This window comes from Neofelis nebulosa, chromosome 3 (genome assembly GCF_028018385.1).
Source record: "Neofelis nebulosa isolate mNeoNeb1 chromosome 3, mNeoNeb1.pri, whole genome shotgun sequence".
NCBI classification, from domain to species: domain Eukaryota; kingdom Metazoa; phylum Chordata; class Mammalia; order Carnivora; family Felidae; genus Neofelis; species Neofelis nebulosa.
The window spans coordinates 206,475,760-206,501,776 of record NC_080784.1 but is presented as its reverse complement, the minus strand read 5'-3'; the positions used below and the strand labels follow the sequence as shown (position 1 = coordinate 206,501,776).

Sequence of the window (26,017 nt, the reverse complement as noted above, 5' to 3'; positions counted from 1 at the left end):
CAGCCTGTGACAACACAGAGAGGAGGCCCTCGGATCACTTTCCCCAGGGCTTCACTCTCTGTGACTCTAGTTGAAAAAGACTGGCTCAGGAAGGACTAAAACTCACTTTCCAATTTTCAGAGAGCTGGTGTGTGGTATGTGTTACCCTCTTGAGAGCACAGTGAGTTAAATTCTGGTAAAACGTACAGCGGGCCACCACCATCGGCAACTCAGACCACCCAGGCCTTACTAAAGCAGCAGCCTTCCATCAGGAAAGGTGTGATCCAGGAACAGAGTGGCCCAAAACTGAGCAGGCCTGTTCTGCAAAGCAGAACAACTTTCAGAGGCAGGCCTGTGAGACAACTGAGGAGAAGGAGCCACCAAAGGAGTGTCCAGACAGACCAGGATCTCCACACATAGCACAAGAGCCGCGGACAGTCCCTGGCAAGGGGAGAAGGGGGGTCAGGACACACAGGTGAGGCCATGACAGCTGTTATAAACCTCAGGAGCATCGCACAGAAACTACACAGACCAAATCAAACATCCCAGCTCTACAGTTGGGAAAATCGAGATCTACGTCAATAAAACAACTAATTCAAAACACTGGAAGGGCACCTGGATGGCTCAATCCATTAAGCGTCCGACTTTGGCTCAGTTCATGGGTTCGAGTCCCAAGTCAGGCTCTGGGCTGACAGCTCGGAGCCTGGAGCCTGCTTCGGATTCTGTGTCTGCCTCTCTCTCTGCCCCTCCCCCACTCATGCTCTATCTCTGTCTCTCTGTCTAAAATAAATAAACATTAAATCTTTTTTTTTTTTTTTTTTTTCTGAAACAAAACACTGGAGCCATACCTGTTAACTTCCGGCTCACCTTTCCAAGAGGTATATTGCCCCCCCAACACACACACAACACGTGTGGTCATAACCAGCTCCCACACTGCCTGTGCCTTTCTTAAGGAGGCAGCTAGAAATACCATCAAGCTGCAGATTCTGTGTTTCCCTCTCTGTTGCAGACGTGCAACAGGCAATGTGGCCCTGCTTCTCTGCAGAGAGGACACATTTTCATAAGAATTAAGAACCAATGGACTCAGTTTAACATTCTCCAGCTAATTATGAGCCACAGTATTTTAACTCAAAATTCATTCAGCTGGGGTGGATGGCATATATGGGGGGGGGGGGGGGACAGAATTTGTAATCAAGGAAATAAACGGTGTTTAAGAGTGCATATGAGTACAGGAAGTGGCTTGGCCTTTGTGAGAACTTGGGACACACACAAGAATTTTGGGTACAACTGCAAGGGGTTTAGAGGCCCCCAGTTGGGGACCCCTCACTGCGCTCTCCCACTTCCAAGCGGGTATCTGAGCCAGGTGTCAGACAACACACTTTGCTGGGGTGGCAGAGCACAACGTGGTGGGTCAGGGCACATCACGGTGGAAGGATAGCCGCTAAGGCAGGGGTCCTCAAACTTTGGCGAGCAGCCTCATCTGGAGGGCTTCTTCAAGACATGGCCGGACCCCACCCAGAGTTTGCCATTCAGCAGGCCTGGGGTGGGGCCTGAGAATGTGCATTCCTAAGAAGTTCCCAGGTACTGCTAACATCGTGGAATGGGGACCAAACTCTTAAAAATCATCATTCTAAGACACATCTCAGATTTAACACATAATTGAAAGCACAATAAATAACATTCCAAACGGTCTGCAACGTATACCTTGCAATTTCCTTGTTAACTCTGGTTCTCATCTCATCCTCTTCGACTGCACTTGCCCAGTCTGAACATCTAGAACGGGGTTTGGGGCCCTCGGGAGTGGTAAAACTGCAATAAGATAAAAACGTACATGTGAACCATGGCACACACTTTCCGTCTCCTGTCAAACAGTACGTCAGGAAATGTTCACATGCTGTTTGGAGGGTGCCAAGGGAAAGGGCTCTGGGCCAATCTCTGCTCCATACCTTACTAGATCACGGAGTTTAGGCAATTTACTGAAAGCCTCTCTGGGCTTCATTTATCGAACTTCTGGGCACCTACCATGTGCCAGTGTTGGCTAAATCAGGAGGAAAAAGTCTACTGGGGGGAAGGCAAAGTCAACAAGGCATGTTCAGCCCTGAGAACGGCACCTAATACAATTTCCTTTATTTGTAAAATGAGAAGCTACTTTTCAGCATTTTAAAAAACCCTTAGGTAATACTTCATACTAAGCAAAGTGCCCAGCACGTGAAAGGTACTTAATAAACAGCGCATACTAGTTAGTTTCAGATGCGCGTAATGATTCGGAATATACCACATAATTAAAACAAGAGGGTAAGAATTTACAACTGAGTCCCCGCTACAAGAACTTAACGCACTGATAACAGTGCCCCCCCTAGAGTTGGGTTAAGCATAAACTAGGGGTTCAGTTCTATCTGGAGATCAAGGAAACCTTCGGCCAAGTTAAATCTTTGGTCAAATTAGGGAATTTGAAATCTGGCAGTCAGAACTGCTGGTATGTCCATTATCTGTAGATTAGACATAAACTGATTTTTTTCTACTGGCCACCACGGGCGAAGCCAAGCTGGACACGAACTGCAGCTGCAGCTCTAAGCAGCCTTCAGTACCTGAGCTGCAAACCAAACGGCGTGCTTTGGAAGCGCAACTGCGGTAACAAATGAATAATCTCTTTGCGCAATTATCGTTTATTCTCTTACGGTTTCCTCACCTAGAAAAACTAAAATTAGATTTCTAAAAGAAAATTTCCAGAATCTAAAAATGGGTGGCAGTGTCTGAAGTCAAATTAATGAACCAAAAGTTAATGTGACTCAGTAACCGTATCCCAGACACAGAGAAGAATCAAATGGGGGGATTGTCCAGAGCTGGACATGGACTTCTCACTAGTCTATCAAGGGGTTCAGGTCTCCACCACGGCAGTTTCCTGAACTTTTAAAGGGTGCTTACAAATGACCTTTTGCTACATCACATATTTTTGTAGAAAAGATAATGCCTCTTGCAGAACTGAAGCCTCTTTTTATTTTTATTTTTTTTGACGTTTATTTATTTTTGAGATAGAGAGACAGAACACAAGTGGGGGAGGCGCAGAGAGAGAAGGAGACATAGACTCCAAAGCAGGCTCCAGGCTCCCAGCTGTCAGCATAGAGCCCGACGCGGGGCTCGAACCCACGAATGGCAAGACCATGACCTGAGCCGAAGTCGGATGCTTAACCGACTCGGCCACCCAGGCACCCCAAGCCTATTTTTCAGATTAAGTACGTCATAGTCACCAACCTATCCTATCTCAGAACAAAAACGTTTTTCGGGAAGGTGCTGGAACAGAAAACAAAGCCTATTTTACACAATAAGCTAACCTCCCTCCACAGGAACTTCTCACATCCCGCGACAGATCTACTGCAGGCACCTGTATGCACTCCCCACTCCTCACCATGGCGGACTGGAGAGAAAAGCACTGCCAACGGCAGACACAAGGGCATTTCTGCCACGTTAGATGAATAAGGAGGCCCACGTGGCTAATGAGCTACAGGGGAACCCACAGGGACACCAAAGACTTTTAAGGCAACGTAAGGATTTAACATTTCGTCCTCAGCTAAATGGGAGACCACTGGAGGACTCAGACCCTGACCTCAATGATGTCTGACCGCTTCTGTTCACATCCACTCCGGCCCTATCCAGGGCCTCTCCCACACTCAAGACCACTTCCCAAGTATCTCTTCTAGTCCTAAGTCTCTAAAAGGCATAGAACTCACACTTATGCAAAACGCGCGTGGCCTCCCCATCCACACCCTCAGGTCTCAATACCTTCCCGACACTTTCTCTTGCTCACGGGAGAAGCTTCGGCCTGACTATGGACTCCCCCCCCCATGTCAGCTCTGCTCTACCCACAACCTCCTCACCTCAGCACATGGATCCACAAGAAACAAAGGTGTTCACAGCTAACGCTGGAGTCATCCTAGACCCCTCTCTGCACCCAACCCACCAGCAAACATCAGGAATCCTGCCTTAAAAAGTCAAACGTGAGGGGCGCCCGGGTGGCTCAGTCGGTTAAGTGTCCGACATCAGCTCAGGTCATGATCTCACAGTCTGTGAGTTCGAGCCCCACGTCGGGCTCTGTGCTGACAGCTCCGAGCCTGGAGCCTGCTTTGGATTCCATGTCTCCCTCCCTCTCTCTCTGCTCCTCCCCTGCTTACATGGTCTCTCTCTCTCTCTCTCAAAAACGAACATCAAAAAAAATTTTTTTAATAAAATTAGATTTTAAAAAGTAGAATGTCAACCACATATTTCTCCCCATCTTTATTTTTCACCATCCCCTTCCACCTCAACCTAACAGCCCGCCCACCTTGTCCCCCTCCATTCAGGCTTCAAACAGGCCAAACGCATCCCCATCCGGGGGCGGGGCGGGGGGCCTTGGCACACGGATCCTTGTGGGCCGGTTTGTCCCGTCACCACACAGAGGTAACCCAACAAAGGCCTTCCTTCCCTGTGGCCTCTCGAGAGCACCCTAGCCCTCGTCCCTGCCCTGTCTCCACCCACACCCCGTCCCTCTGAAATACCCTGACCAGCTGAGCCACCCGCATCAGAGTACAAGCACAAGGAAAATGAAAGCGTGGTTTCCGAGGTGTCCTAACCTCCCCAGCACACAACGCGCTCTAGAAACAACTCACGTGAACACTGTAGCAAAGGCTCATTCAGAGAGAAAATACCTGGAGTCATCAGAATGAAAAGAAGGGTCTAGGAAGGAAGGGAGGAATTTGATGTTCCAGAGAATAAAAAACGTGCCCGAGAAAAAGAGGAGGAGGAGGAATCTAGAGGTGCAGACTCTGGTTCAGGTCATGATCTCGCAGGTCTTGAGTTCAAGCCCCGAGCTGAGCTCTCTGCTGTCAGCGCAGAGATCCTCTGTCCCCCTCCCCTGTCTCTGCCCCTCCCCCACTTGCACTCACATGCACGCACTCTCTCTCTCTGAAAAATAAATAAAACTTGGGGCGCCTGGGTGGCTCAGTCGGTTGAGCGGCCGACTTTAGCTCAGGTCATGATCTCACGGTCCGTGAGTTCTAGCCCCGCCTCGGGTTCTGTGCTGACAGCTCAGAGCCTGGAGCCTGCTTCGGATTCTGTGTCTCCCTCTCTCTCTGCCCCTCCCCCATTCATGCTCTGTCTCTGTCTCAAAAATAAACAAACACTAAAAGAAAAAAAAACTTTCTAAATAAATAAAACTTAAAAAGCAAGAAGGATCTGGAACTCAAATCTCGGTCTGCGGCCTGGCACCTACGCCGTTTTCACTGTGCGGTGCGACGCCCAACTTCGCTAAGCTGAGTCTTCTGAGACCCCACCTAACCAGCTGCACTGAAACGTGCTAAAAGCTTCCCAGTGTCCCTGAAACACAGGAAGGCTCGCCGGCTGAGGCTGAGACCCGTTTTTGTTGACACTTATCACCAGAGGTCCTGTGGGAACGTCACCTACCTCAGTCACGTGACACAGGGTGCTTCACACTCAGATAATGAAAATACGGGCACCTTAACCAAACGTTTGGGGAAACAGCTGCCTTCACTGGAACTAGTCAGGCGCTACGCCAGAGGTGACGTGACTAGCCAGGTGCAGTGACCCTCACTCGCCGTGGCTACCCAAGTGTCGTAGGACTTGGCAGCGCGACCACTCAAAGAGTTGTGACCCCCCCGGGCACCCTAATTGATCAGAGTCCAAAACCACAAGCCCCTTAAATAATCAGCTAATGCGAGGCACAGACACCACGAGCGGATCAGGGCGGTAACCCCGAGGGGCCATAAGCAGCCAGGACGGGGAACCCAGGAGCCTTAACCAGTCGGGACGGGGGGACCCCAGGCACCTTAGGCAGTCAGGACAGAGTCCCCCCAGGCGCCTTAACCCATCAGGACGGGGACCCCAGGAGCCTCAAGCAGCCCGCTGGGGCCCGGGCCCACCTGTCGGGTCTGCAGTCGCCCGGCGGCTTCGCGGGGCCCTCGGCGTCCTCGGGCTTCCTGCGCCTCCCGTCGGCTCTGCGCTTCCGTCCGAGGCTCCACCTCGCGGGGGGCGGCGGGCTGCGGACGAGAGGCCGCGTCGGTGGGGGGGGGGGGGGGGGGGGGGGAGGGTGGGAGCGGCCTCGAGCCCCCCCGCCGCCCGCCCGCCCGCCCGCCGACCCCCGCCCCGGCCCGGCCCGCCCGGAACGCCCCGGGACGCGCGGCCCGCCTCACCTGGCGTCGCCGTCGCGGCGGCTCCCGCAGCCGGAGGGGCTTCGCGGCCGGCAGGCCATATCGAGCGCAGCGGCGGGGTGCTGTGGCGCCGGGCTGCGTCCTCGGGCGGGGGGTCGGGGGGCGGCTGCCGCGACCGTTCCCGCGCCGGCGCTGACAAGCTCTGCGCGCGCGCCCCGCCCCCAACCGCCTTTATGCGCCGGCGGCCCCGCCCCTCCGAGCTCCCGCGCGCGCCGCGTCGGGCGAGACCATCGGGCCCGGGCGGGCGGGGGAGTCCAGACGGCAGAACCCGCTCCGCGGGCTGCCCGACCCTGGGCGGGGCGCCGCCGGCCCGCAGCCCCGACGTTGCCTTCGGGGAGGCGGCGGACCGACGCCGTCCGAGTGGACGAGGAGAGGCCCGAAGAAAAGTCGCCCCCCTCCTAGCATTGGGGCGGCCGCGCCTCCGCGGGCGGGGGAGGGGGGTCTTGGCGGGAGATTGGGGCGCGCGCGCGACGCGGGCGCTCCTGGGGGGAGGGGGTGCGGGCAGGCGGCGGGTCTCTGATTGGTCGGCCCCGCGGGGGGCGGTCTCTGCGCTGGCGGGAAACGGGAACCCGGAAAGGGAGGCTGCGCTGACGCTGCGGTCTCGGCCCACGGCCGCCGCACCGGCCCGGCGCCGCTGGCCTCCGTCAGTCCTCCCCGCTGCGCAGTTTACTTCCGCCGCTTTCAGCGCCGCCTCCGGCTCTCCGACCCTCCCCCTCCCCCCCGTCCGTGCTCCACGGGCCCTCCATGACCCCCGACCCCTGCGCTTGGAGGCCTCACCCAGGACCCACGCCCTTGGGCCACCACAGTGTTCCCACGGGGGCCCCTACATCTAGAGTGCCTGCATGCTGACCCCAAGGGCCCTGGCCACAACCCCCTCCCCAGAACCGCAGGCCCAGAACTGCTGGGCCCACCCCCTTGGGAGCCCTGGAAACGGACTTCTTGAGACCCTGGCCTGCAACGGGAAAAACGGAGGGTAAGGTTCCTACAGCGCCTGCCTCCCTTCTCATTTTAAGCAAAAATGGGTACGTTGAAGTGGGCACAGTGCTGCTCCTCAGCTGGCTTCTCCCCGTTACCAGTTCGAACATCAAGAAAAACAAAATATTCCATTTAAGTCGGTATGTTTTCAGACTATCATTTTATTAAATACCGTATCGCTTAGCTACAATACGTTTATCTTTATAAAACTAAGTAACTTTCTTTTGTAATAAAAATAACCTGACCTAGCCCTCCTTTGGCAGCACCGGAAACTGGGCTGAGGCTAGGCTTGTCCTCCCCTCTGATGGCCGGCCTTCATTTGCAGAGTACCCTGGGGGTCCACAAAACTGAGCCACCTCCACTGCCAAATCCCTGGGGTTCCGGTGTGGCCTTGGGCAAGTCCAACGGCTGGGTCCATCACCCCTGCTTAAAACAGCCAGGCTTAGGGGGCTTAGGACTACGAATGTGAGGGCTCCAAGCGAGGACCCCCTCCGGCAACCACATCTGTCAGAGCTGGGCCCGGGACTGCCCTCTCAACTGTGCCACCAGAAATTGGGAAGAGGCACACATCCCTTTCTGACACAGGAGGACCCTACTGGCCGGCCCTGTGCTGTGTCCCAACAAGCTTGTTGCCTGGACGTAGGACGTCGCTGTGTGTGTCTTCAGCTCAGTGCCCCCTCTAACCAGGAGTCTGAAGCTTAGCCTTTCCCTGGACTCATGGGGGCAGCAGTAGGCAGGGAGGTGCATGCCTCTCCAAGAGATAGGCAACCCCACAAGCATGCAACTAAAGAGCGGGAGTTGAGAGAAGCCAGCCCCTCACCCAGCCTCTAACAGGAAGCCCAGGATCTCCCCCAGGCAGGGAGCAGGTAGGGGCCACCCCATCCAGGAACAGCCACCAGGAAGCCCCAGACAGTGCTCCCGCCCTGGACTTGCACCCCAGGCCTCTCTCTGCACCGTCAGACTCTCCCCCAGATCATCAGAGCAGCCTGGTGGGGTGTGGAGGAGACACAACACCACAAGGCCAGCAGCCAGCTTGGAGATGGGAGCCTGGAGGACAGACTGCAACCAGTTTAGATAAACCTGGGTCCGGTACGTAACTAAGAGGCAAGTGTGCTGCATAAAATTAAGGCAAGTGGTTCAGGGTAGAGCCACAGGGGCGGACTCCCGGTCTCCCAGAAGATAGCTCAGGTGGCCTCAGAATGCTCCAGAAGCAGGCCCCACACCGCACCGGATTCTGTGTCCAGCACCTGTCCTACCTGGTGAAACAGAAAGCAAAGGAAGCAGAGGCACAGAAGCCCCATCCCACGGTCACTGCCAGAGCTGCAGCAGAAAACCTCCCCTCCTCCTACGTCATGCCGGAAAAAGAACCCTTGGCTGACAACACAAACGGGCCTGCAGGCCTGGCTGCTCCTCACGGTGGCTGTGGGGTCCCCAAGGCCACTCCCTCACCCAGCCGGCCAGCTCAGCGCACGGCACACACGTCCAGGATGCAGAAGCGAGCACGGCAGGTGGGGCAGGGCACGCGGCTAGCGAGCCAGGTGTCAGGGCGCTGCGGGTCCTGGCGGCTGGCGAACCACTTGCCCATGCAGGTGAGACACCACATGGGGCGACAGTAACACTGCTGGCACTCGCCCTCGTCCGCCTCCTGGCAGGTCTTCACCAGCTTCACGCTGGCACGCGTCTGCATGCAACCAATGCAGGCCTCCAGCTCCTGTGGGCGGGCCCAGAGGGTCACCAGCAGTGTGGCCGCGCGGCCTTGTGGGGCCACCCCCGCCCCCCCGCCCCCGAGGGAGCCTGGCCTGTGGGAATCCACCTACCCCGCCCGGCCCTCACCTGGCTGCTGGGAACCGAGTAGGTCGGATTGACCTCCACCAGAGAAGCAAATGTCTCCAGGAACAGGTCGCCCAGGCTCTGACGGATGACCACGTTGGCCGCACTGCGGATGGGTGCGCGGAGTTTCTCACACAGCTCGCCATACTCCGTGGAGTTCAGCCTGCACAAGGTGGGGACTGCTGGGCTGGGGCCGTCGGACCAAGGCCCTTCTGCAGGGCGGGGCTTCATCCCTAATGGGGATGCCAAGGCGCCTCTAGGGTGACGGCACCCACGACCTCCCAGAACGCCAGGGGGCTCAGACACAGCCCAGCTGCCTGATGAAGACCAGCCAGCAAAGACAGCCCTGAAGCCAGAGCCCACAAAACCAGCACCACCCACCTGCCCCAAAGGGATGCAGCCAAGGGCAAAGAGGGACTGGGGGGGGGGGGGGGGGGGTCGCAGCCGAAACACAGAACACCTGACCTTCAACGGGGTCAGGCCCAAAGTGGGTCCCGGGAGAGGGACAGCAGACTGGCTGCAGCCTGAATGGGATGGGAAGACCCCAGCTTGGGCCCCAGAGCCAAGGCAGCCACCAAGCCTTGGTCCTGTACCACCCCCAAATGTCCCCAGTGTGCTCCCCCGAAAAGAGCTGCGGAAGGCGGCTCAGAGTACAGGGAAAAAGCAGCAGAGAATACCCGGGAGCGCGAGGGGGCGAGGCGCCTGGAGGGAGGGTCCCGCTGGAGCGGTGGCCAGAAGAGCCCGCTCTATCCGTCATGGCCTCCCAGAGAGGCGCCAGACTGGAACCCGGGCACCGGCCGCCTCTGGCTGCACCAGCCTCTTTCGCCCTAGCCACAGGCACACCTACCGGATGTCGAAGGCCTGCACAGCAGGGCTGGTGCTGGCCACGTGGATGGTAAGGAGCTGCACAGGCAGGTTGGAGTCTGGTGAGAGCTCGTGCTGCTGCGATTCTGTCACGGTCAGGTGCACATCCTGCTGCTGAGCCACGTGCACACGGTATGTGGTCACCTTCATCACCCACGTGTCCGTCACAATCACGCGAGCACCAGGTGCCCCTGTGGCAAACTTGTCGATCCGCCGGAACTCGGTGTTGACGGAGGAGGCGACGGCCCACCAGCCTGACTGCGGGAGGGCATAGAGGGCCAGGGTGCGGGCCAGTGGGTGGCAGGCCCACCGATCCCAGGACCAGTAGTAGATCAGGGTGCAGGCAACGGTGGGCAGGGTCACTGCCAGCAGGAGGAAGAGCCGCCAGGTGTCCGGGGCCTGGCTGGGGGAGTAGAGTTGCTTTTCTGAAGCTGCAAAGCACATGCCCACGTAGTACCCTACGAAGGATGGGGAGGGTCTCAGTAGAAATCGGGACTGCCAAGCCATTGTTCTCCCCTCATAGTGCCCACCAAGGGCCACAGTGCTGTCCCTGTATCTCCAGGGGGGAGGGGTGCTTCCCCTCATCCCCAGCCCCGGGCCTGGCCCTCTGCCCTGTCGGCTCCCACAGCCAGGCCATGGTACCCCAGGGCAGGCAAGCCTTACCTCCCTCCACGGCTGGCCCAGTTCAACCCTTGCCCATGACAACGGGAAAATAAATGAGGAAAAAACATTTTTAATTTACATCTTCAGTTTTACATAAGTAGTACACAATTACTGAAGTAGGAAAAACTAAAAATGCCAAAACGAATACGAGAATTTTGTGTCCCCCCCAAGGCAGAGCTGCACACTGGCCCTCCCAGGGGTGGGACCTTGGCCTCTCAACCCCACCCCTTCTGAGGAGGCAAATCAGAGCGTGGCCCATCCCGGAGCACAGATGTCCTGTGCCAAACAGTAAGCAAAGAATAATGGCGCACAGCACAAAGTCGTGGGGACGCTCCAGGGCCCCTGCAGGCCAGATCCGGGCCAATGTGCATGTCAAAACAAAGTAAATAGTGAAGGCCTGTGTGGGCACGCTTAAGGTTCCAGAAATAATGGTAACCTGTTTGCTGTTGCTCAGGTTGCTACATTTAAGGTAACTTACTAGGTAGCAGCAGGTAATACACAATAAAGTTTCAAAGCTTTTCAAAACAAGTTCCTAAAAGACAGACTCCAGGACTGGCCACAAGGCCAGGCTGCATCATCTCCTCCACCTGCATGAGTCACTCAGCTCCCCAAGTTCTGGTTTCTGTCCGTTTGCAGCATGGTGACGGCTCAGCTCCTCACAGGTTATAGGAAAGGTGTAGATAAAGGGACTCCAGAAAACTGGGGGGGTCCTTAGTTCCTGGGGCAGAAATCCAACCCACGACCCTCCCAGGAGCCCAAGTTCTGAACTGCACTTTCCTCATCTGAGGGGCACTAAGGGGTACTAAGGGGTACTGGGGTCTCAGGCTGGGAAAGCCATACAGTTACCCTGACAGCAGGTGGAGAGACCAAGCTGGTCATGGAGACCACCAGCTCACCACGAAGACCCAGTCTCCATCCTGCCATGGGCTCCCCTCTGCTCACCTTCCCCATTAGGCAGGCAGCTCTCCTGTTCATGCCTGGCCTCAGCCCAGCCCCTTCCAGGTGGCTCTCCACACCTAGCCCAGGCTGCTGCGCCCTGCTGGCAGCTAGAAACTCCTGAGTCCACAGAGCCATAGACAGGGCCCCCTACCAGCCAGCCACCAGCCCTTCCAGACCTGCTTCTGCTCTGTATCCTCCAGAGAACTCCCCCACACACAGGCAGCAACCGGCTTTCCAGCCAATTCCCGGTGTCCGACCAGTTGGCAAACAAGCCTCCGAGAGGCCCGATAGCACCTGGATCACCGCCCAGCCCAACCCCTGGGCAACGTGTAAGCATCTTGCCCCAGCCCTTTGCACCTGTGACACCCCCATGGGGTTACCCATCTCTGCCTCCTTCTCACTTCCACCTTCCGTTGGAATCTCACCGCCTCACGTAATAGCTCACGACCTGCCTGGCTGGGCGAAGCATCACTATGCCCCCCGCTAGTATTCTAAGCCTACACTTCCGCCACCTGCAAGCGACCAGCTGCCTCCAGCACCTTCCTCTCCACTCCTGGGAGCAGCGGACGCGAGAGGCCCGGCTCAGAGCGCACGGGGCGGCCGGCCCACAGCCTCGGCTCTCGGGGTCAGTCGTTTCTCCCCAGCTCGGGGCGACCGGGGATCCGCTCACTCTCCCCCGACTCTTCTCCACACGGAGGTAATCCCGCGGCCCAGCCACCTCTGGGATCCCGGAACTCGGCAGAAGCGAGCCCGAGGGGCCACTTCTGTCCACCAAGGGGGACACAGGTCGGCGCCCCGCCCCGGGGACTCTCTGGGGGAGGGTCCGGCCTGCTCACCGAGCGGCAGCAGCGAGTGGCACAGCAGCGTGGCGGACGTGCGGCGCAAGTGGTAGGATACAAAGGCGGCGTCCTCGCTGCCCAGCCAGCCCGACAGCAGGTTCTGCACCGTGAGCCCGGCTGAGTGGAACTCAGTGGGCGTGAACACAAAGCACACGGCGAACACCAGGTAGGCCAGCGTGAAGGTGACCTCCGGGCTGTCCATCGCGCTGTCGCGGCCGCCAAGAAGCCGGCAGGGAGAGAGGCCCGCAGCACCCGACGGGAAACAGACCCGACAGCTCCGAGCCGATGGGCGCCGGCAGGTGGGCGCCGGCCGGCGCGGGGCGCTCTGGGAGATGGTGTCCCCGCCCGCGGGGCATTCTGGACCATGGGTCCCCACCCACAGATCGGCGTGGGACGCTCTAGAAGACGTCACGTCGACGCGGGGCCCCCTGGGGAATGGAGTCCCGCCACCAGGTCTACCGCGGGGCACTCTGGGAAGTGGAGTTGCAGCGCCCTGCACAGCACAGCCCGAAGTCGCGAGTCCGCGACAGTCCTCGCGAGGGTTTGGCTCTATCCCACGACTCGCCTTGGGGGCGGTGTCTCAGCTAGCCCCATTTTACAACTGGGGAAACTGCGGCTTGGGCCAATGGCTGTCATGCCCTGGCCTCTCCGCGGAACCCAATCGCGTCCGTAGCCGAACCCGAGATCCCCGGGCGACGGCGAGCCCAGGTCACCTCCCCGCCCGCCAGCAGCCCTTCCCTTCCCCTCCGCAAGCTAGACGAGCCGCGATTCCGGCGGCTTCCGGCGCCCAGCGTGCCCCGCCCCCGGAAGTGGAGCCGCCGGCGCCCCTTGCGTCCCGCCCCCGGCCGCGCGCTGATTGGCCGCGGGCGCCAACCGTCGGTATTTGAATCGGCGGCGGGCGGACGGTGTTCCGGACTCGGCGGCGCCTCCCGCTCCTTCGGCTTTGTATGGCCGCCGGCAGGTAGGCGGCGGCGGCGGCGGCGGCGGGGTCCTGGGCTTGGGGCTCCATCCCCGCCTCTTCCCCCGGTCCCGCGCCCCGGCTCCCGACTCCGCGACAGCAGGGCTACGCCCGCCCTTGACAGGACCTCCTCCCTCCGGCTTCTCCGGAGGCTCCCGTGTCCCCTGTCCACACGGCACCCCTTCACCCTTGAGCCCAGCCCGCCGGCTTTTACGGCCGCCGTTGCAGGGGCACCTTCCTGCCGGGACCCCTAGCAGCCCGCGTGTCCTGTCGGTCTCCGGTCACAGCCCGGGAGTGGAGCTGGCTGACTTCTTCCCCGCTTCCCGACGCCTGGTGGGCTCCTGCCTACTGGCGCCTCCCTTCTCCTTCGTCGCCCTCTGGGAGGTCCACGCGTCAGGGTCCTTCGCGGCCTGGTCCGCTGGCCTCCCCTCCCATCACCCCCTGACCTCGTCCAGCCTCAAATACCACCGGTAGGCGTGCCTTGCAAACGTGCACCTCCCACCCTTCCACCACCGGCTCGCTGCGTGGTGTCCGAGACTGGGCTCCTAATCTCCAGCCCTTCCCGGCTCTGCGGGGCAGCTTCATGCTGCTTTCTCCACACCCCACCTGGGAGCCACGGCTGACTCCAGCTGCACCTGCCGCAGAAACCTAGGCTCCAGCCCTCCCGGTATTGCCGATTCTCCCCACCTGCTCAACGCAGCTCCGCCCCCCCTCCCCTCCCCCCTCCTTTCCTGCCCCACACTTCAGCTCACAAGGCCGTCTGGGCTGGACGCCTCTGCTCTCGGCCGCCATCGTCAGCGGAAGCCAAACCCGACAGACCCCGCCAAGGTCTCGCCACCTTCCTCAGGGGAGAGAATGCCAGAAAGGTGTCCTCTAGACCCTTCCCTCATCCACCCCACAGCCATCCTACCCCCTTCTTGCTTTCCCCAGTTGTTCCCCAAAAACCTGAGCGGTCCTTGCCTCCTGTTTCTCTCCCTCTCCCAAGTGCCTCGTGGGCCTGCTGGCCAAGCCGGAGCCTGTCATTCCACCCCTGACCGTCCGCAGGAGCTTCTGACCCCACGCTTCCCTCCTGCCCATCCCCCAACCTCCACACACACGGCCCCATCCCCACATCTTCCAGGGCATCTTGCTACCCTGACGTCGCCTCTTGCCAGGCCCCCTTTGCCCCCTCTGTTCCAGCCACCCTGGCCTTGCTCTTCAAGCTGCAGCCTCCAGCAAAACACCTGTGATGTTCCCTTGGCTAGGTCCTCCTGTGACTGCTGGGTTGGGAGTGTGATGCTGGTAACCGTCATGAGGACCCTGGGAGGGCGGAGGGGGACTGTTCTAGAGCCCCCTGGGCCTCAGTGGGGGTCCCTGGTGCGTGTCTCTAGACTCCCAAGTCTCAATGTAGAAGCTCCTCAACCCCTACCAAATAATTCCTCACCTTGCTGGTCGCTGCCTCGTCCCGCTCTTCCTCTGGGCCTTGGCCCTGGTGTACCCCCAATTCCCAGCCTGTGGTGGAAGAGAAGTCACAGCACGCCTCTGCTTTCCTGTTTTCTGCTAGCTTGGCAGCCTGCTCCAGCTGTGCTGCGGCCTCGGTGCCTTCAGCAGAGGCCTGAGGGGAGACCCAGGTTTCTGAGAGGCCAGCACACCCACCTTCTGACTTTTTCCCACAAAACCCAAGTTGTTTTGAAAACCGGATTCTTCCTCTTTGCGCTGCAGGCCGAAGGCCCTTCTAGCTCTTTGTCTTGGGGGGCGGCAGGTCCCCTGATGCAGTACCAGGACTGCCTGGCAGAAGATGTGCTGCCTGAGATGTGACCCACCTGCGCAGGAAGGGGACGTCTGCCTTGCAGGGCTAGCTCGTCGTCGTGTCTGTTCATCCGGACTACACAGCCCTCACGCTGACATGCACTGTTTGCTTTTCCAGGATGAGTCTGCAGATCTGCAACGATGAAAACGTCACTGGTGACAAAAGTGCAGAAAACTGTGAGTTCCTGTTTTCGCCACCAGAACCTACCGGAAGATTATCTGTGCTTCGTCTGTCCCAGAAAGAAAATGTGCCACCCAAGAGCGTAGTCAAAGCTATGAAAGTAAGCACGTTTTGCCTGTGTCACATCTACCGTGTCACGTGTTAGGTCACCCTGGGACTCGTTCTCCTGGGGACGTCAGGGTGGGCGGGGGGGTGGGGGGCACTGCCAGCAGAGTGGTGAAGATGCCAGCTGTTGAACGGGTCTCCTCCTTCCCCAACAGGTGACTTTTCAGACTCCTCTGCGAGACCCACAGACGCACCGCATCTTGAGTCCTGGCATGAGCAGCAAGCCCGAGGCTCCTTTTGCTCTGGAGGACACTGTTGGGCTGGAAAATTCTCACCAAAACTGGGCCCAGAAAGAGAAGTAAGTGTCGGTGCTGCTTGGTGTGCTGCCGTTCGCAACCACTCCAGCAGACACGGCAGGAAAATTCTGTCTGGTCGAGTTCCTCCTGGTTTCCTCTCTAAGCGTGTGCAGTGCGGTGCCCAGCGCGCTCGCGTCGGGAGTCATTTGTTAGTAGAAAAGCAGACGATGAAACGCTTAGAATAAGGTTAAGTTTCGTGTCTGCTCCCTTCCTATGCCTTCACCAGCAAATCGGCCTGGGCGTTTCTTTCATGAAAGGTCTGATCGCATCTTTAAGGAAGGACACTCTGGCTTCTTCCTGGTTTCACACCCCCCTGGTCACCTCTCTGCTTGCACGTCAGCTTGGACACTCTCGGTGTCAAAGCCTGCTGTGTCTGCGGGCAGAGTTCTCGACCTTGCCTTTCTCTGCAGTGAAAAACCTTGATCCACCTGTGCCCTGTCCCTGACTATGTAGCTAGTGGTCCCGGCTGAACAGGGAAGATAGGCTAGCACAGAAAACCTTAACTGTGACTATTCGTTTGTCTACGTCTCTCGGAAACCCACGTGACCTAGTTGGCCCAGCAGTGTTGACTTATGAGGAAACGCTTGAGAAAGTTAATCCCAGGAAGAAGATCGACTGAACATTCTTTTTTTCTGTCTTTAGCTCATGTTTTGTTACTAAAGTCTAGTGAAAAAGCTAACAGGTTCCTTAGCGTTAACTAAGTTTGTTTCTAAAAAGCCAACAGTTCACCAAGGAAGTTGACACCAAAATGACCAATGGAATTGTCCAGAAACCATTGATGGGCAATGCCAACCTGCCTCCAGGGGATGTGAGACCAGCCTCTGAAGATGGGCCGTTTTCCAGTGGACCCACCTCTGCTCCCCTGGCCAGCCTGGGTCCCTCAAGCTCTCCCCAGATGCCAGAAAGTCTTGAAAATCAAGTGGCATCTCTAGGACAAACGTCTAGGAGTCCTGAGCAAGCCTTGGAGGAAAATGCTTGTTCTTGTTTCTTCGAGAAAAGTATTATATCCACCTCAGAAATCCTAGAACACCCTTCCCAGATGGCTCTCCAGGACAGAACGGAAGGTCCCCGTGGGGCTGCCAGAGAAAGCTCCAGCCAGGTCCCTGCTTCCTCAGCCGGGGCTACTTTGCCCCCTGCTACTGTCCTCAAAGGAGCAGGTGGAGAAGGGCCCCTCGAAGACCTGCCTGGCGAGGCCCCCGCTGGCCCTGAAGACACTTCTTGTCCTGGGAACACCATCCTGGACAGCCCCCTGAACGCTGGAGGTGTCACATCCCCAAGTCCTCAGAAGGAAGAAGCCGACGGCCAGCAGGCTGCCTCTTGGAGGCGCGGGCCCACAGGGCTAGAATTTGATTTGTCTGCCAATGCCGTCAGCAGAGGGAAAGCGGGGAAGGGACCCAGCCTTAAACCTCCCTCTAGGATACCAGAGCCGAGGCAGGAAAAGGCACCCGAGGAGGCAGGTGAGGGGCCCGTTCCCCTCCCCCGGGGGTCTTACGACCTGGATTGGAGCAAGCTGGATGACCCGAACTTTAACCCATTTGAAAGTGGAGGAGAGACCCTATCCCCAGAGTGCCCCCAGAGCAGGCCCGCAGGGACTGTGACCAAGCAGCCGCAGGCCGGCCCGGAGGCCACAGGGCACTGCCCCCTGAGCCAGTGAGTACTTGGTGGTGGTGGCGGTGGGGTGGCTGGTCACTCAGCACACCAGAGGACCCCAGGCCAGAGATGCCACTTACACGTGCCCCCGAGGAGGGGCCTCGGAGCATACATAGGCTGCACAAGGCAGCTGCCGGTCATGGGTCCTGAGACTGAGGAGGGGGCTCGCGGCCACCTTAGATGGCTGGTGAAAGATCACAGAGGGGAGTGCACAGCGGTGCCCCGTTCCGTCCACTCCACGGGGGTGTGGGCAACTCTTGTGCTGTTTTTTTTGTTTTCTCAATTTTTTTTTTTTTTTTAAATTTTAGAGCGTGTGCGCAAGCAGAGGAGGAGAGGGGCAGAGAGAAACTCTTAAGTAGGCATCACACTCAGGGCAGAGCCCAATGGAAGTCAAGAGTCAGATGTTCAACTGACAAAGCCAACCAGGCACTTTTTCCTCCCCCCAGGTCTTTGTGCTTTCTTAAGAGCATTATCTGTAATGAACCTGGAAACCTAGAAAGATTTCTAGCAAGTTCTGTCTACTTCCAAAGCCGATGGAGTGGCCATCCACGCTTGGGGTGGTGTTTCATGCTCTCTCGCACTCTCTGGGGATGGCTGCTGAGTGGCCACCAAGTGCTGGGTCCCCGAGAGAAGCTTAGCTGGTGCCCGGCCCCCACACTGGTACACACGGCCTTGGTGGGCATCCGGGGACTGCCCCTCTGGCACGTGCACCCTACCTGCCCGGTACTGGAACCACACCGGGAGGGCCTCCCGGCCCCAGCACTCACTTCCCCTCCCTCCAGTGTGTTTTGCCAGTTTCCTAGTGAAAAATGAAGGCTTGGGGTTTGCTTTTTGAGTTGAAACAGCCCCGGAGCTCCTGGCCCGGGTGTCCTTTGAGGTTTGTGGTTCTTATACAGTTGAGGTGGGCCGGGCTGCAGGCCTCACCCCTGCACCTGGCTGGTGGGGGGACAGGGGTGCAGGCCCGGCTGACCCCATCTCTTCAGGCAGGTGCCTTCGGCCTCAGCAGATGACATACCCATGATGCAGACCGCGGCAGGGACCCCAGGTGCAGGGGGCGAGGTAGGGCCGCGTGCACGTGTGTGCTGTCCTCATGTTCATACGGGGGTCGGGTGGGACACAGTGCCCAGACAAGACTGGGTGACGGAGGGGTCCCGTGCAGGACCTTCGGCTGCCCCAGGGTGCCCCCACGGAGCCATCCTCCTTCCAGGAGGGAGCCGCGGGCCGTGCCAGTGCGTCAGCGCCACCCCCTCCTCCGCACGGGTCAGAGCCCCCCTCGGACCTGGATGAGGAGCACTTCCGAGACCCCGCTGAGGGTACGTACGTTGTCCCCAGTCACTGGTCTGTCCCTGCTGGAGGCCTGCCGTTCCGTCCGTGCCTGTGCCTGGCGGCAGCTTCCCGGCAGCTCTCTTCCTGGGCTTTAAGTGATCCACGCAGGGGCTTCGGGTTGAGCAGAAGGTGGTCGTTCTTGGTGCACAGCCGCAAACCGAAAGGACTTTTAGGAACGGAGGTCGGAGGCTCAGGGGAGTAGGCGGGAGTCACGCAGGAGGTTCTGTGCAGATTCACAGGGTTGCAGAGTTGCTGTTAGGACAGAGCACCCAGGCTGACGGACCGGAAGCTCTGAAGCTTCAACACGGGTGGGATCGAGTTGCCCTAGTAGACGTGACACAACCTGCTGGGGTCTCCATTTCGGTTGCTTAACGTCCGGGCAGAGGGAAGACTGGCAGTGGCACGTAGGGCTCGTCTGTGGCAGGATGATCGAGGGTCCTCACCGTACGGGGGTCCCGAAACCGCGGACAGGCTCGGCTGGGGCAGGCCCGCGTCCCCACAGGGACCCTGGAGTCCCGTGACGCGGGGTCTCGTGTCTGGTTCCTTCTGGAACCTTCTCAAGGTTCATCCACGTTGTAGTCGGTGTCAGCGCGCCCTTGTCACGGCCGAGATCATTCCACTGTGTGGACGGACCACACTTGCAAAGCACTCAACAGCAGGTGGATGCATGGGCCGTTTGCTCTGGACGGCTGGTAGAAGGCTGCCGCAAACATCCGTGTACACGGATTCGTGTGGACGTCAGCTTTCCGCCTCTCTTGGGCATACACCTGGAAGGGGTCCGGGTCCGGGGTCGCGGTGTGTGAAAGTGCCGGGGCCACCGCCAGGTGGCTTTCCAGAGGGGCGGCGCCATTTGGCGACCGTACAGCCGCGGTGTTTGGGGGTCCCCGTCGGCACCTGCACGTCTCGGACTTCGATTCCCACCGTCCTGGGGGCGGTGAGGCACCACCTCGGCGCCTCCCTGGGGACCGGCATCTCTTCACGTCCCCTCACAGGTTTTGTAGAAGGCCTGCTGGGTACTCTGTTGTCTTCCTGGAGTGTTCCTCTTTGTTACCCAGTCAGGGTTTCAAACCTGTCCCCGCTAAGGGTTTCCTGTGAGATCTAGGGCTTGGAGAATGTTCTTTCTGGGGGTTGTCTTTTCTTTCTCGGTCCTTTGAAGCACAAACGTTGACCTGGAAGTGTGATTTACCTGTTTTTTCTTTTGTTATTGGTGCTTTTGGCCTGAGGTCTAGGAAACCATGGTCAAATCCAACACTGTGAGGATTTGCCCACCGGCTTCCTAAGGCTTTCGTGTTGTTCTGTTTGGGTTTTCGATTCATGTGGGTTAATCCGTGTGGTGTGAGGCGCCCTTAGGCCTTTTAAGGACGGGGGGATGTCGTCAGGAACTCCAGGAGTCTGGACAGTGGTTCTAGAGAGCAGTTCCCGACCTGGGCGGTCCGGTCCCTGGGGAACCCCGGGTTGTCCCGCCTGGAGAGCTGCCACTCTGCTCCCTGTGGCACACAGGACAGCCCCACGGCATGATGTGGCCCCAAGCGTCGTTAGAGGCCAGGAACCCCGCTTCAACGTGAAGGGTGGTCGCTCCCAGCCGCAGGGGTGGTGGGGGAGGATCATGGCCCGGGCCGGCCCGCCCCGCCGACACGCCGCCTCTCAGTTCTAGGCACGGGGGCCGACGTGGACTACCTGGAGCAGTTCGGGAGTTCCTCGGTGAGTCCCCGGCGCCGCCCCGGCAGCCTCTCCCGGAGCGCGGCTCTCCCAGAGCGGCCCTGTGCCACTGTCGCACCCCCGAGGTCACGCGGGTCCTTGTGCTCGAGCACCGGCGGCCTCCTCACCTTCCTGGGATGCGGGGCCGGTGTTGTGACGGCCGCGCGGGTCTCCCGGTGGCCCCTCGGGGCCCCGTCTCGGGCCCCGGTGTGGACGTGAACGCCGCCCGGGAGGTGGCGGCTCCTGGTGTGCTGTGGTCCCCCTGTCGGGGACCTCTGCGACCCCGCTGACGTGCCCGTCCCTTCAGTTTAAGGAGTCAGCCCTGAGGAAACAGTCCCTGTACCTCAAGTTTGACCCGCTCCTGAAGGACAGCCCTCAGAGACCGGTGCCCGCGGCCCCGGACGCCAGCAGGTAGCCCCCGCCCCCCACCGTGGCCGTGGGCTCCGTGCAGCAGGGGAAGTCTCCAGACCAAGTGGGGACACTGTGGCTCGGCCTCGGGAGCCGCCAGGTGCGGGCGGGACGGCCGGGCGGCCTTGCTCATGAGGCTCCGTGGGCGCTCGGGTGCCCTCTCCGTCCCGTGTCTGTGCAGTGCCCGCGTCCCCGTGCCCGTCAAGAGGCCGAGCCCGAGCACTTGCAACAGGCTGTGCGACCCACCAACCCGAGGACGGTTCTTCTCTGGGCTTTGGGGGAAACGGGTGCGATTACCTTCCCTTGTGGGGTCTCAGCACACAGGACGTGGCTGCGCCGTCCTCGGGAAGCCTGCCCGCGGCGAAGCTGCTAGACCTGGACTTCCTAGGAGCCCCGGGCGCTGCCGTAAGTGACGCACGAATGCATCTTGTCAAGGGCCTGACTTCATGCTGGGGGGGGGGGGGGGGGGGGGCGGTGAGGGCCCCTTGGTCGCCGTGCGGCACCAGAGGCCCCCGGCCTGTGTGGGCCTCTCCCCCGATGGCAGGGTAGAGCTGGAGGTGCGTGTCAGAGCATGTGGCCCAGCTGCTGTGTCCCCTCTCCCCACCCCCGCAGGTGCCGGACGCCCCTCCGTGCATCTTCGGGCCTGGGGGTCCCCTGCTGCCCACGGGCCCCATCGTGGGCTCCATCGTGGAGGTGCCACAGTATAGCCAGAAGGACATGGACGCCGCGGTGAGGACGAGGCGTGGGGCGGCCGGCTCCCCTCGTGCGGCTGCAGGGAGGGTCGTGGGTGTCGGCTTGCTGGGGCTCCCGTATTCCCACCCGGCATCTCACGGAGCACCTGTTTGCACACGGAGGGTCTCGGGTGTCCTCCGATGGCCCTGCTTTGAGCCACCCCAGGGGTCATAAAGCAGGACCGCTGGACCTTGAGCCCCCGAGTCCCCTCGCTGCCCCCACCATCCCCTGGGCAGTATTTAGCCAGGCCTCTGCTGGGAGGGGCCCAGATGGGGACATCCTCTGCCAGCAGCAGCGTCCTGTCCAGTCCCCTGGCCCCCTGGCCCCCTGGCCCCCTGGCCCTGCTCAGAGCTGGCCCCATCCCTTCTGCTGGCTGCTCTCTCAGTCTCGCCTATAGCGGGAGGCATCCCCCACAAACAGGCATGCTTCCCGGGGGCTGCAGGGACCCCTGCTACATGCCTGCCCACCAAGGGGGACCCGCCCGTCTCTGACAGACGATGCCCCCAGGGGACTTGTGCTCTCCCTGGGTACCAGCTGGCCTCGCCCCTGCAGGGCTCTCCACCGCCCATCCCCCCTCACCCCTCACCCCTCACCCCTCACCACCTGCCATGTGGTCTGTGCAGGTGGAAGCCACACGACAGGAGAACGTGCTGCTCAGGAGCAGGTGTGAGACGCTCCATGCGAAAAACCTGGAAATGGGGTAAGGCCCGTGGCCGGCTCCGCGCAGCTTGGGGTACCCGCCGTGGGCCGCCACAGGCACGTCTGTTCTCCCCGCAGGAAGATAATGGACGGGTTCGAGGGGATCGTGTACCAGGCGATGGGTAAGTGCTGGCACCTTGCAGCCCCGGCGGTGCCAGGGGCCTGGTGCTGGTCAGCCCCAAGATGGGCCAGACCCTGGGCGGGTACCTGGGGCCCCTGCAGGCATCAGGGCAGCACGCCGCCCTGGGTGCTGTCTCTGCAGTCTGCCCCTGCACCCCCAGGGGGCTGTGTGTCAGGCGGGGCTCGGAGGGGGCACCAGTCTTCACCCGGGGCAGAGTCTTGAGCCCCGTGGAGCCCCCCACTCCCCGGCAGTACGGACAGTGGGGACAGACCGGTGGCTGCAGGCTCCGTGGGGCCCTAGGTTCCTGTCGCCTGACCCGCGGCTGCTGTGGAGGCAACGGCTGTTCCCGGGCACTTGTGCCCCCCCAGGCCCTGCTCTGCAAGGTCACCCCAGAGAGGGGCCCCGTCGCCCAGTCACTAGCAGGACCATGGGTGGGGTCACCCGCCTCTCCACCCTCCACCCCCCACCCCTCCACCCCCCCACCCCTCCACCCCCCCACCCCTCCACCCCTCCACCCCTCTACCCCTCTACCCCTCCACCCCTCCACCCCTGCTTGCCCTCGCCTGTGCTCCTCTGATCCCCAGTGCCCCTTCCTCTTTTCTCAAGAGGAGGCTCAGAAACAGAAGGAAGTCGCAAAAGCTGAGATCCAGAAGATTCTAAAGGAGAAAGAGCAGCTGACTGCAGACCTGAGCTCCATGGAAAAGTCTTTCTCTGACCTGTTCAAGCGGTTTGAGAAACAGAAGGAGGTGATCGAGGGGTACCGCACGGTAGGTGGCGGCGAGCAGGCATGTGCCTGTCCTCCCCCAGAGGGTCCCTGGGGGGCTGTGGTCAGCCCCCGACCAGGCCCGTCCTGTGTCCTGACCTTGTCCAGGAAGCTGCAGTCTCTCCACGAAGATAACTCAGCTGGGCGCCGGGCTATGTCTTTCCTCGCCGGTGGGCCCAGGTGTGGGGAGTCTACCGGGTGCCTAGGGACGTGCGGGCACGTGAGCAGGGGCGCCGAGGGGCCCAGACTGGAGGCAGCGCCCCGCGGGCCCCAAGGAGTAGGCGGCTGCCTTCTGGAGGAGGGCCTGGCCCGTTGGGCACGGTGGGCCTGCAGGAGGGCAGAGGGAGTCTCACGCGTGGTAGAGGGACGGCCCGGTGACTGCGAGATGCTGGGACCGGCCCGTGCCAGGGGTGGGAGCGGTAGCCTGAGGCCCCTGAGGAGGGCCGGACGGGGCCTGGAAGGTGCCACCTGCCAGGCAGGAGGGAGCCAGCCACACAGAGAGCTGAAAGGTAGGGCCCGTTGCTGTGAGGAGTGGGGACTTGAAGGGCCCTGGAGGACGGGGACCAGGCCGAGCTCACGCTGTCTCACCATGACTCTGGGGCAGCTGGTGGTGTTCCTGCTGTGCGGAAGAAAGTCCTTAAAGCTTGAAACTCCTTGAAAGATGGCTGACTAGTTAGCACAGGAGACTGGAAACACCTGAGCCAGGGTCACAGTCCATAGAAACAGACCCACAAGGTGGCAGGTGAGGGACCCGGGTGGGGTGTGCCTACACCTCTCAGCTGTGGTGGGGGAAGCCGCCCGGGCCGGTACATCGTTGGCTGGAGGACCCAGACCCCCACCCCCCCAGCTGCCTCCTCCCCTCCAGGCCTGTCCACCCCCGCACTGCCCTCAGGTAGGCACTGCCACAGGCCGACGGCGCCTGATCCCCGTAGTGACGAGTGTCCTTGCAGCAGAGCCCTCAGGAAAGGACCGGGTGGAGGTTCGGGCCCAGGACTAAGGGGGAGCATGACTCGGGGGACACGGCCGAGCCCGGCTGCCGTGAAGCACCAGCACAGGGGGTGTGGGGGCCTGACTGCAGCCCCCAGGGCGGGGGGCCGGCGGGGGGGGAAGGCAGCCTGACGCAGGGGGGGGGACCCGAGAGCCGTCGGGCCATACTCCTTGTGTGGAGGGAGCCGGCAGAGAACCTTCTACAACCGGGAGACGGTTTAGGAGCTAACGCTGTTCTTAAACATGGGGCCAGGGGACGGCGTGGGACCCCGGGGGCATGGGGCCTCAGCCTCTAGCCTTCCCCCTGGCCACACCCCTGCTCCTCATCTGTGGGTTCTGTCGTTGCCTGAAACCAGGCAGAAGACTAGCCGCACGGCTGTCCCCACGTGGCCCTTAGGTAGACAGCCCTGTCCATGTGTCCTGGTGTCCGCCCGTGGTCAGCGGAGAGACGGGGCCCTACCCGTGGGCTCTGCATGCCGGGCAGGCTGAGGGGGGTGGGTAGGGGGGCTGTGGGCGGCCACGGAAGCCGGGAGGGGAGGCCCGCTGCTGTGTCCACGCAGCCTGCCTTGTCAGAGCTATTGTGTTAACACCCCAGAGCCCCTTGGTCGTGGGCGCATCCACACCTGACCCGGGATCCCCCAAAAGCCAGGCCTGACGGGCTCCAACAGAGTTAGCGGTTCACGTCTGCTCGTTCTTTCAAGAATGAAGAGTCGCTGAAGAGATGTGTGGAGGATTACATAGCGAGAATTGAAAAGGAGGCCCAGCGGTACCAGGCCCTGAAGGCCCACGCGGAGGAGAAACTCCAGCGGTGAGTGGTGGCGCGAGGGGCCCAGCGGGGCTGGGAATGGGTGGAGAAAAGTCCGGCCAGCCTGGGGAGGGAGACCCTCCAGCTCCCCCGGACCCCGGTCCTTGACCATCTCAGCCCCGCCCTCTGCGTCTCCAGCGCCAACGAGGAGATCGCCCAGGTGCGCAGCAAGGCCCAGGCGGAGGCCTTGGCCTTCCAGGCCAGCCTGAGGAAGGAGCAGACGCGCGTCCAGTCACTGGAGAAGACAGTTGAGCAGAAGGCGAGCACGTGGGGCCCCGGCCCCTGGGTGGGACGTGAAGGGAGGGACCCTCCTGGCTTGGGGACCTGCCCCGTAGCAGGGGCTGGTCGCCAGTCCCTTCTAGCACCGGGCCTTCTAGTTCTAGGCCCCGTGGTCTACTCCCGGGAATCGTGTAGAAGCCAGGGGTCCGGGCCGGCCGGCCGGCTTGGGCAGTGGCAGTGGAGCGCGTGACTCTTGATCTTGGGTCGCGAGCTCAAGCTCTACGTTAGATGTGGACGCTAAAGTCTTTATATTAAAAAAGTCAAACCCCTGTTTATTTGTTTTTCTCCTTCAGACTAAGGAAAACGAGGAACTGACCCGAATCTGTGATGACCTCATCTCCAAGATGGAGAAGATCTGACCAGGAGGCCCCTTCCCAGCACCCCTGCCCCGTTTATCTGTCTGTGTGTCTGTCTGTCTGTGGAAGGTGTCGTGTTCTTTCTTTTTTCTTAACTTCAGCTTGTTTTTAAATTAGATTGCTTTAACAAGAAGACTAATAAAGTTTCCCTTCAGTTCAAGTGTTGGAGTTGCTCTGGTTTTGATGACATTGCAGGTTCCTGGCTTCGGCTGGAGGCTGCCCCCACCCCGCACTGCTGCCCCCGCGACCCTGCCTTCTCCTCCACGTGGCCCCTCGGTTCCCATGGTCCCCACGGGGGACTGAGTGTCCACCTCACGACCACAGGTCAGACCCCAAACGGACGAAGGTTCTCGTGTGGAAAAGCAAACTGTCAACGGCCTGGGTGACGGTCAGCCTGTGTCCCTTGCGAGACTGCTGTCCCTGCGGATGGAACTCTGGCCAGGGGTCACGGGCACTCTAGTGCAGTTGACAGACATCTGCTAGAAGGCAGGTTTCCTGGGCTGGAGCCCACGGCCCCCCCGGGCCGGTTCTGCGAGCGCCGCCTCCTGGACACCCCACCCCCCACCCCCCCGCCCC

At 60.3% G+C, this 26,017-nt stretch overlaps 3 protein-coding genes across 11 annotated transcripts in view; 1 reads left to right on the top strand and 2 right to left on the bottom strand.

Annotated features, from left to right (window-relative positions):
* Positions 1 to 6,331, bottom strand: part of SLBP (stem-loop histone mRNA binding protein) — a 77,108-nt gene extending 70,777 nt beyond the window's left edge. For 2 of the 4 annotated variants that reach the window (XM_058723228.1, XM_058723231.1), the window contains exons 1-3: positions 6,162 to 6,330; positions 5,892 to 6,008; positions 1,684 to 1,788 (exon numbers count right to left, since the gene is read on the bottom strand). In XM_058723228.1, coding sequence (XP_058579211.1) covers positions 1,684 to 1,788; positions 5,892 to 6,008; positions 6,162 to 6,220 — 281 coding nt within the window. In that variant the 5' untranslated portion in view covers positions 6,221 to 6,330. Of the gene's footprint in view, positions 1 to 1,683; positions 1,789 to 5,891; positions 6,009 to 6,161 lie in introns of all 4 variants that reach the window. The other 2 variants (XM_058723229.1, XM_058723230.1) reach the window with 2 other exon arrangements.
* A 966-nt stretch (positions 6,332 to 7,297) lies between these two features.
* On the bottom strand, positions 7,298 to 12,631 carry TMEM129 (transmembrane protein 129, E3 ubiquitin ligase). Of its 3 annotated transcripts, none has more exons than XM_058723226.1 (4): positions 12,287 to 12,631; positions 9,832 to 10,306; positions 8,988 to 9,147; positions 7,298 to 8,865 (listed from the first exon to the last, which is right to left on the bottom strand). In XM_058723226.1, exons 1-4 carry the CDS (start codon positions 12,489 to 12,491, stop codon positions 8,617 to 8,619), a joined length of 1,089 nt encoding a protein of 362 aa, XP_058579209.1. In that variant the 5' UTR covers positions 12,492 to 12,631; the 3' UTR covers positions 7,298 to 8,616. The 3 variants fall into 3 exon arrangements, 2 of the variants coding, with proteins under 2 accessions (XP_058579209.1, XP_058579210.1); XR_009259819.1 differs by having other exon boundaries at positions 8,731 to 8,865; positions 8,988 to 9,217; XM_058723227.1 differs by lacking the exons at positions 7,298 to 8,865; positions 8,988 to 9,147 and adding an exon at positions 9,268 to 9,301.
* Positions 12,632 to 13,055: 424 nt separating this feature from the next.
* On the top strand, positions 13,056 to 25,601 carry TACC3 (transforming acidic coiled-coil containing protein 3). Of its 4 annotated transcripts, none has more exons than XM_058723223.1 (16): positions 13,056 to 13,250; positions 15,154 to 15,316; positions 15,477 to 15,619; positions 16,335 to 17,267; positions 18,251 to 18,326; positions 18,475 to 18,580; positions 20,242 to 20,294; positions 20,599 to 20,702; positions 21,017 to 21,104; positions 21,312 to 21,428; positions 22,055 to 22,131; positions 22,209 to 22,252; positions 22,858 to 23,018; positions 24,703 to 24,809; positions 24,945 to 25,065; positions 25,379 to 25,601. In XM_058723223.1, the coding sequence occupies exons 1-16, from the start codon at positions 13,237 to 13,239 to the stop codon at positions 25,442 to 25,444; spliced, it is 2,373 nt and encodes a 790-aa protein (XP_058579206.1). In that variant the 5' UTR covers positions 13,056 to 13,236; the 3' UTR covers positions 25,445 to 25,601. The 4 variants fall into 4 exon arrangements, with proteins under 4 accessions (XP_058579206.1, XP_058579205.1, XP_058579208.1 ...); XM_058723222.1 differs by having other exon boundaries at positions 18,427 to 18,580; XM_058723225.1 differs by lacking the exon at positions 16,335 to 17,267.
* The last annotated feature ends 416 nt before the right edge of the window (positions 25,602 to 26,017 follow it).

Bases quoted from the DNA above. Each gene is read 5' to 3' on its own strand.
- TMEM129 (XM_058723226.1), bottom strand. From the start codon at position 12,491: ATGGACAGCCCGGAGGTCACCTTCACGCTGGCCTACCTGGTGTTCGCC. The intron at 10,307-12,286 runs GTGAGCAGGCCG...CATCCTTCGTAG, and splicing joins CCACTCGCTGCTGCCGCTCG to GGTACTACGTGGGCATGTGC. The intron at 8,866-8,987 runs GTGAGGGCCGGG...GCCCGCCCACAG, and splicing joins ACTCGGTTCCCAGCAGCCAG to GAGCTGGAGGCCTGCATTGG.
- TACC3 (XM_058723222.1), top strand. The intron at 17,268-18,250 runs GTGAGTACTTGG...CCATCTCTTCAG, and splicing joins GGGCACTGCCCCCTGAGCCA to GCAGGTGCCTTCGGCCTCAG. The intron at 25,066-25,378 runs GCGAGCACGTGG...TTTCTCCTTCAG, and splicing joins AGAAGACAGTTGAGCAGAAG to ACTAAGGAAAACGAGGAACT.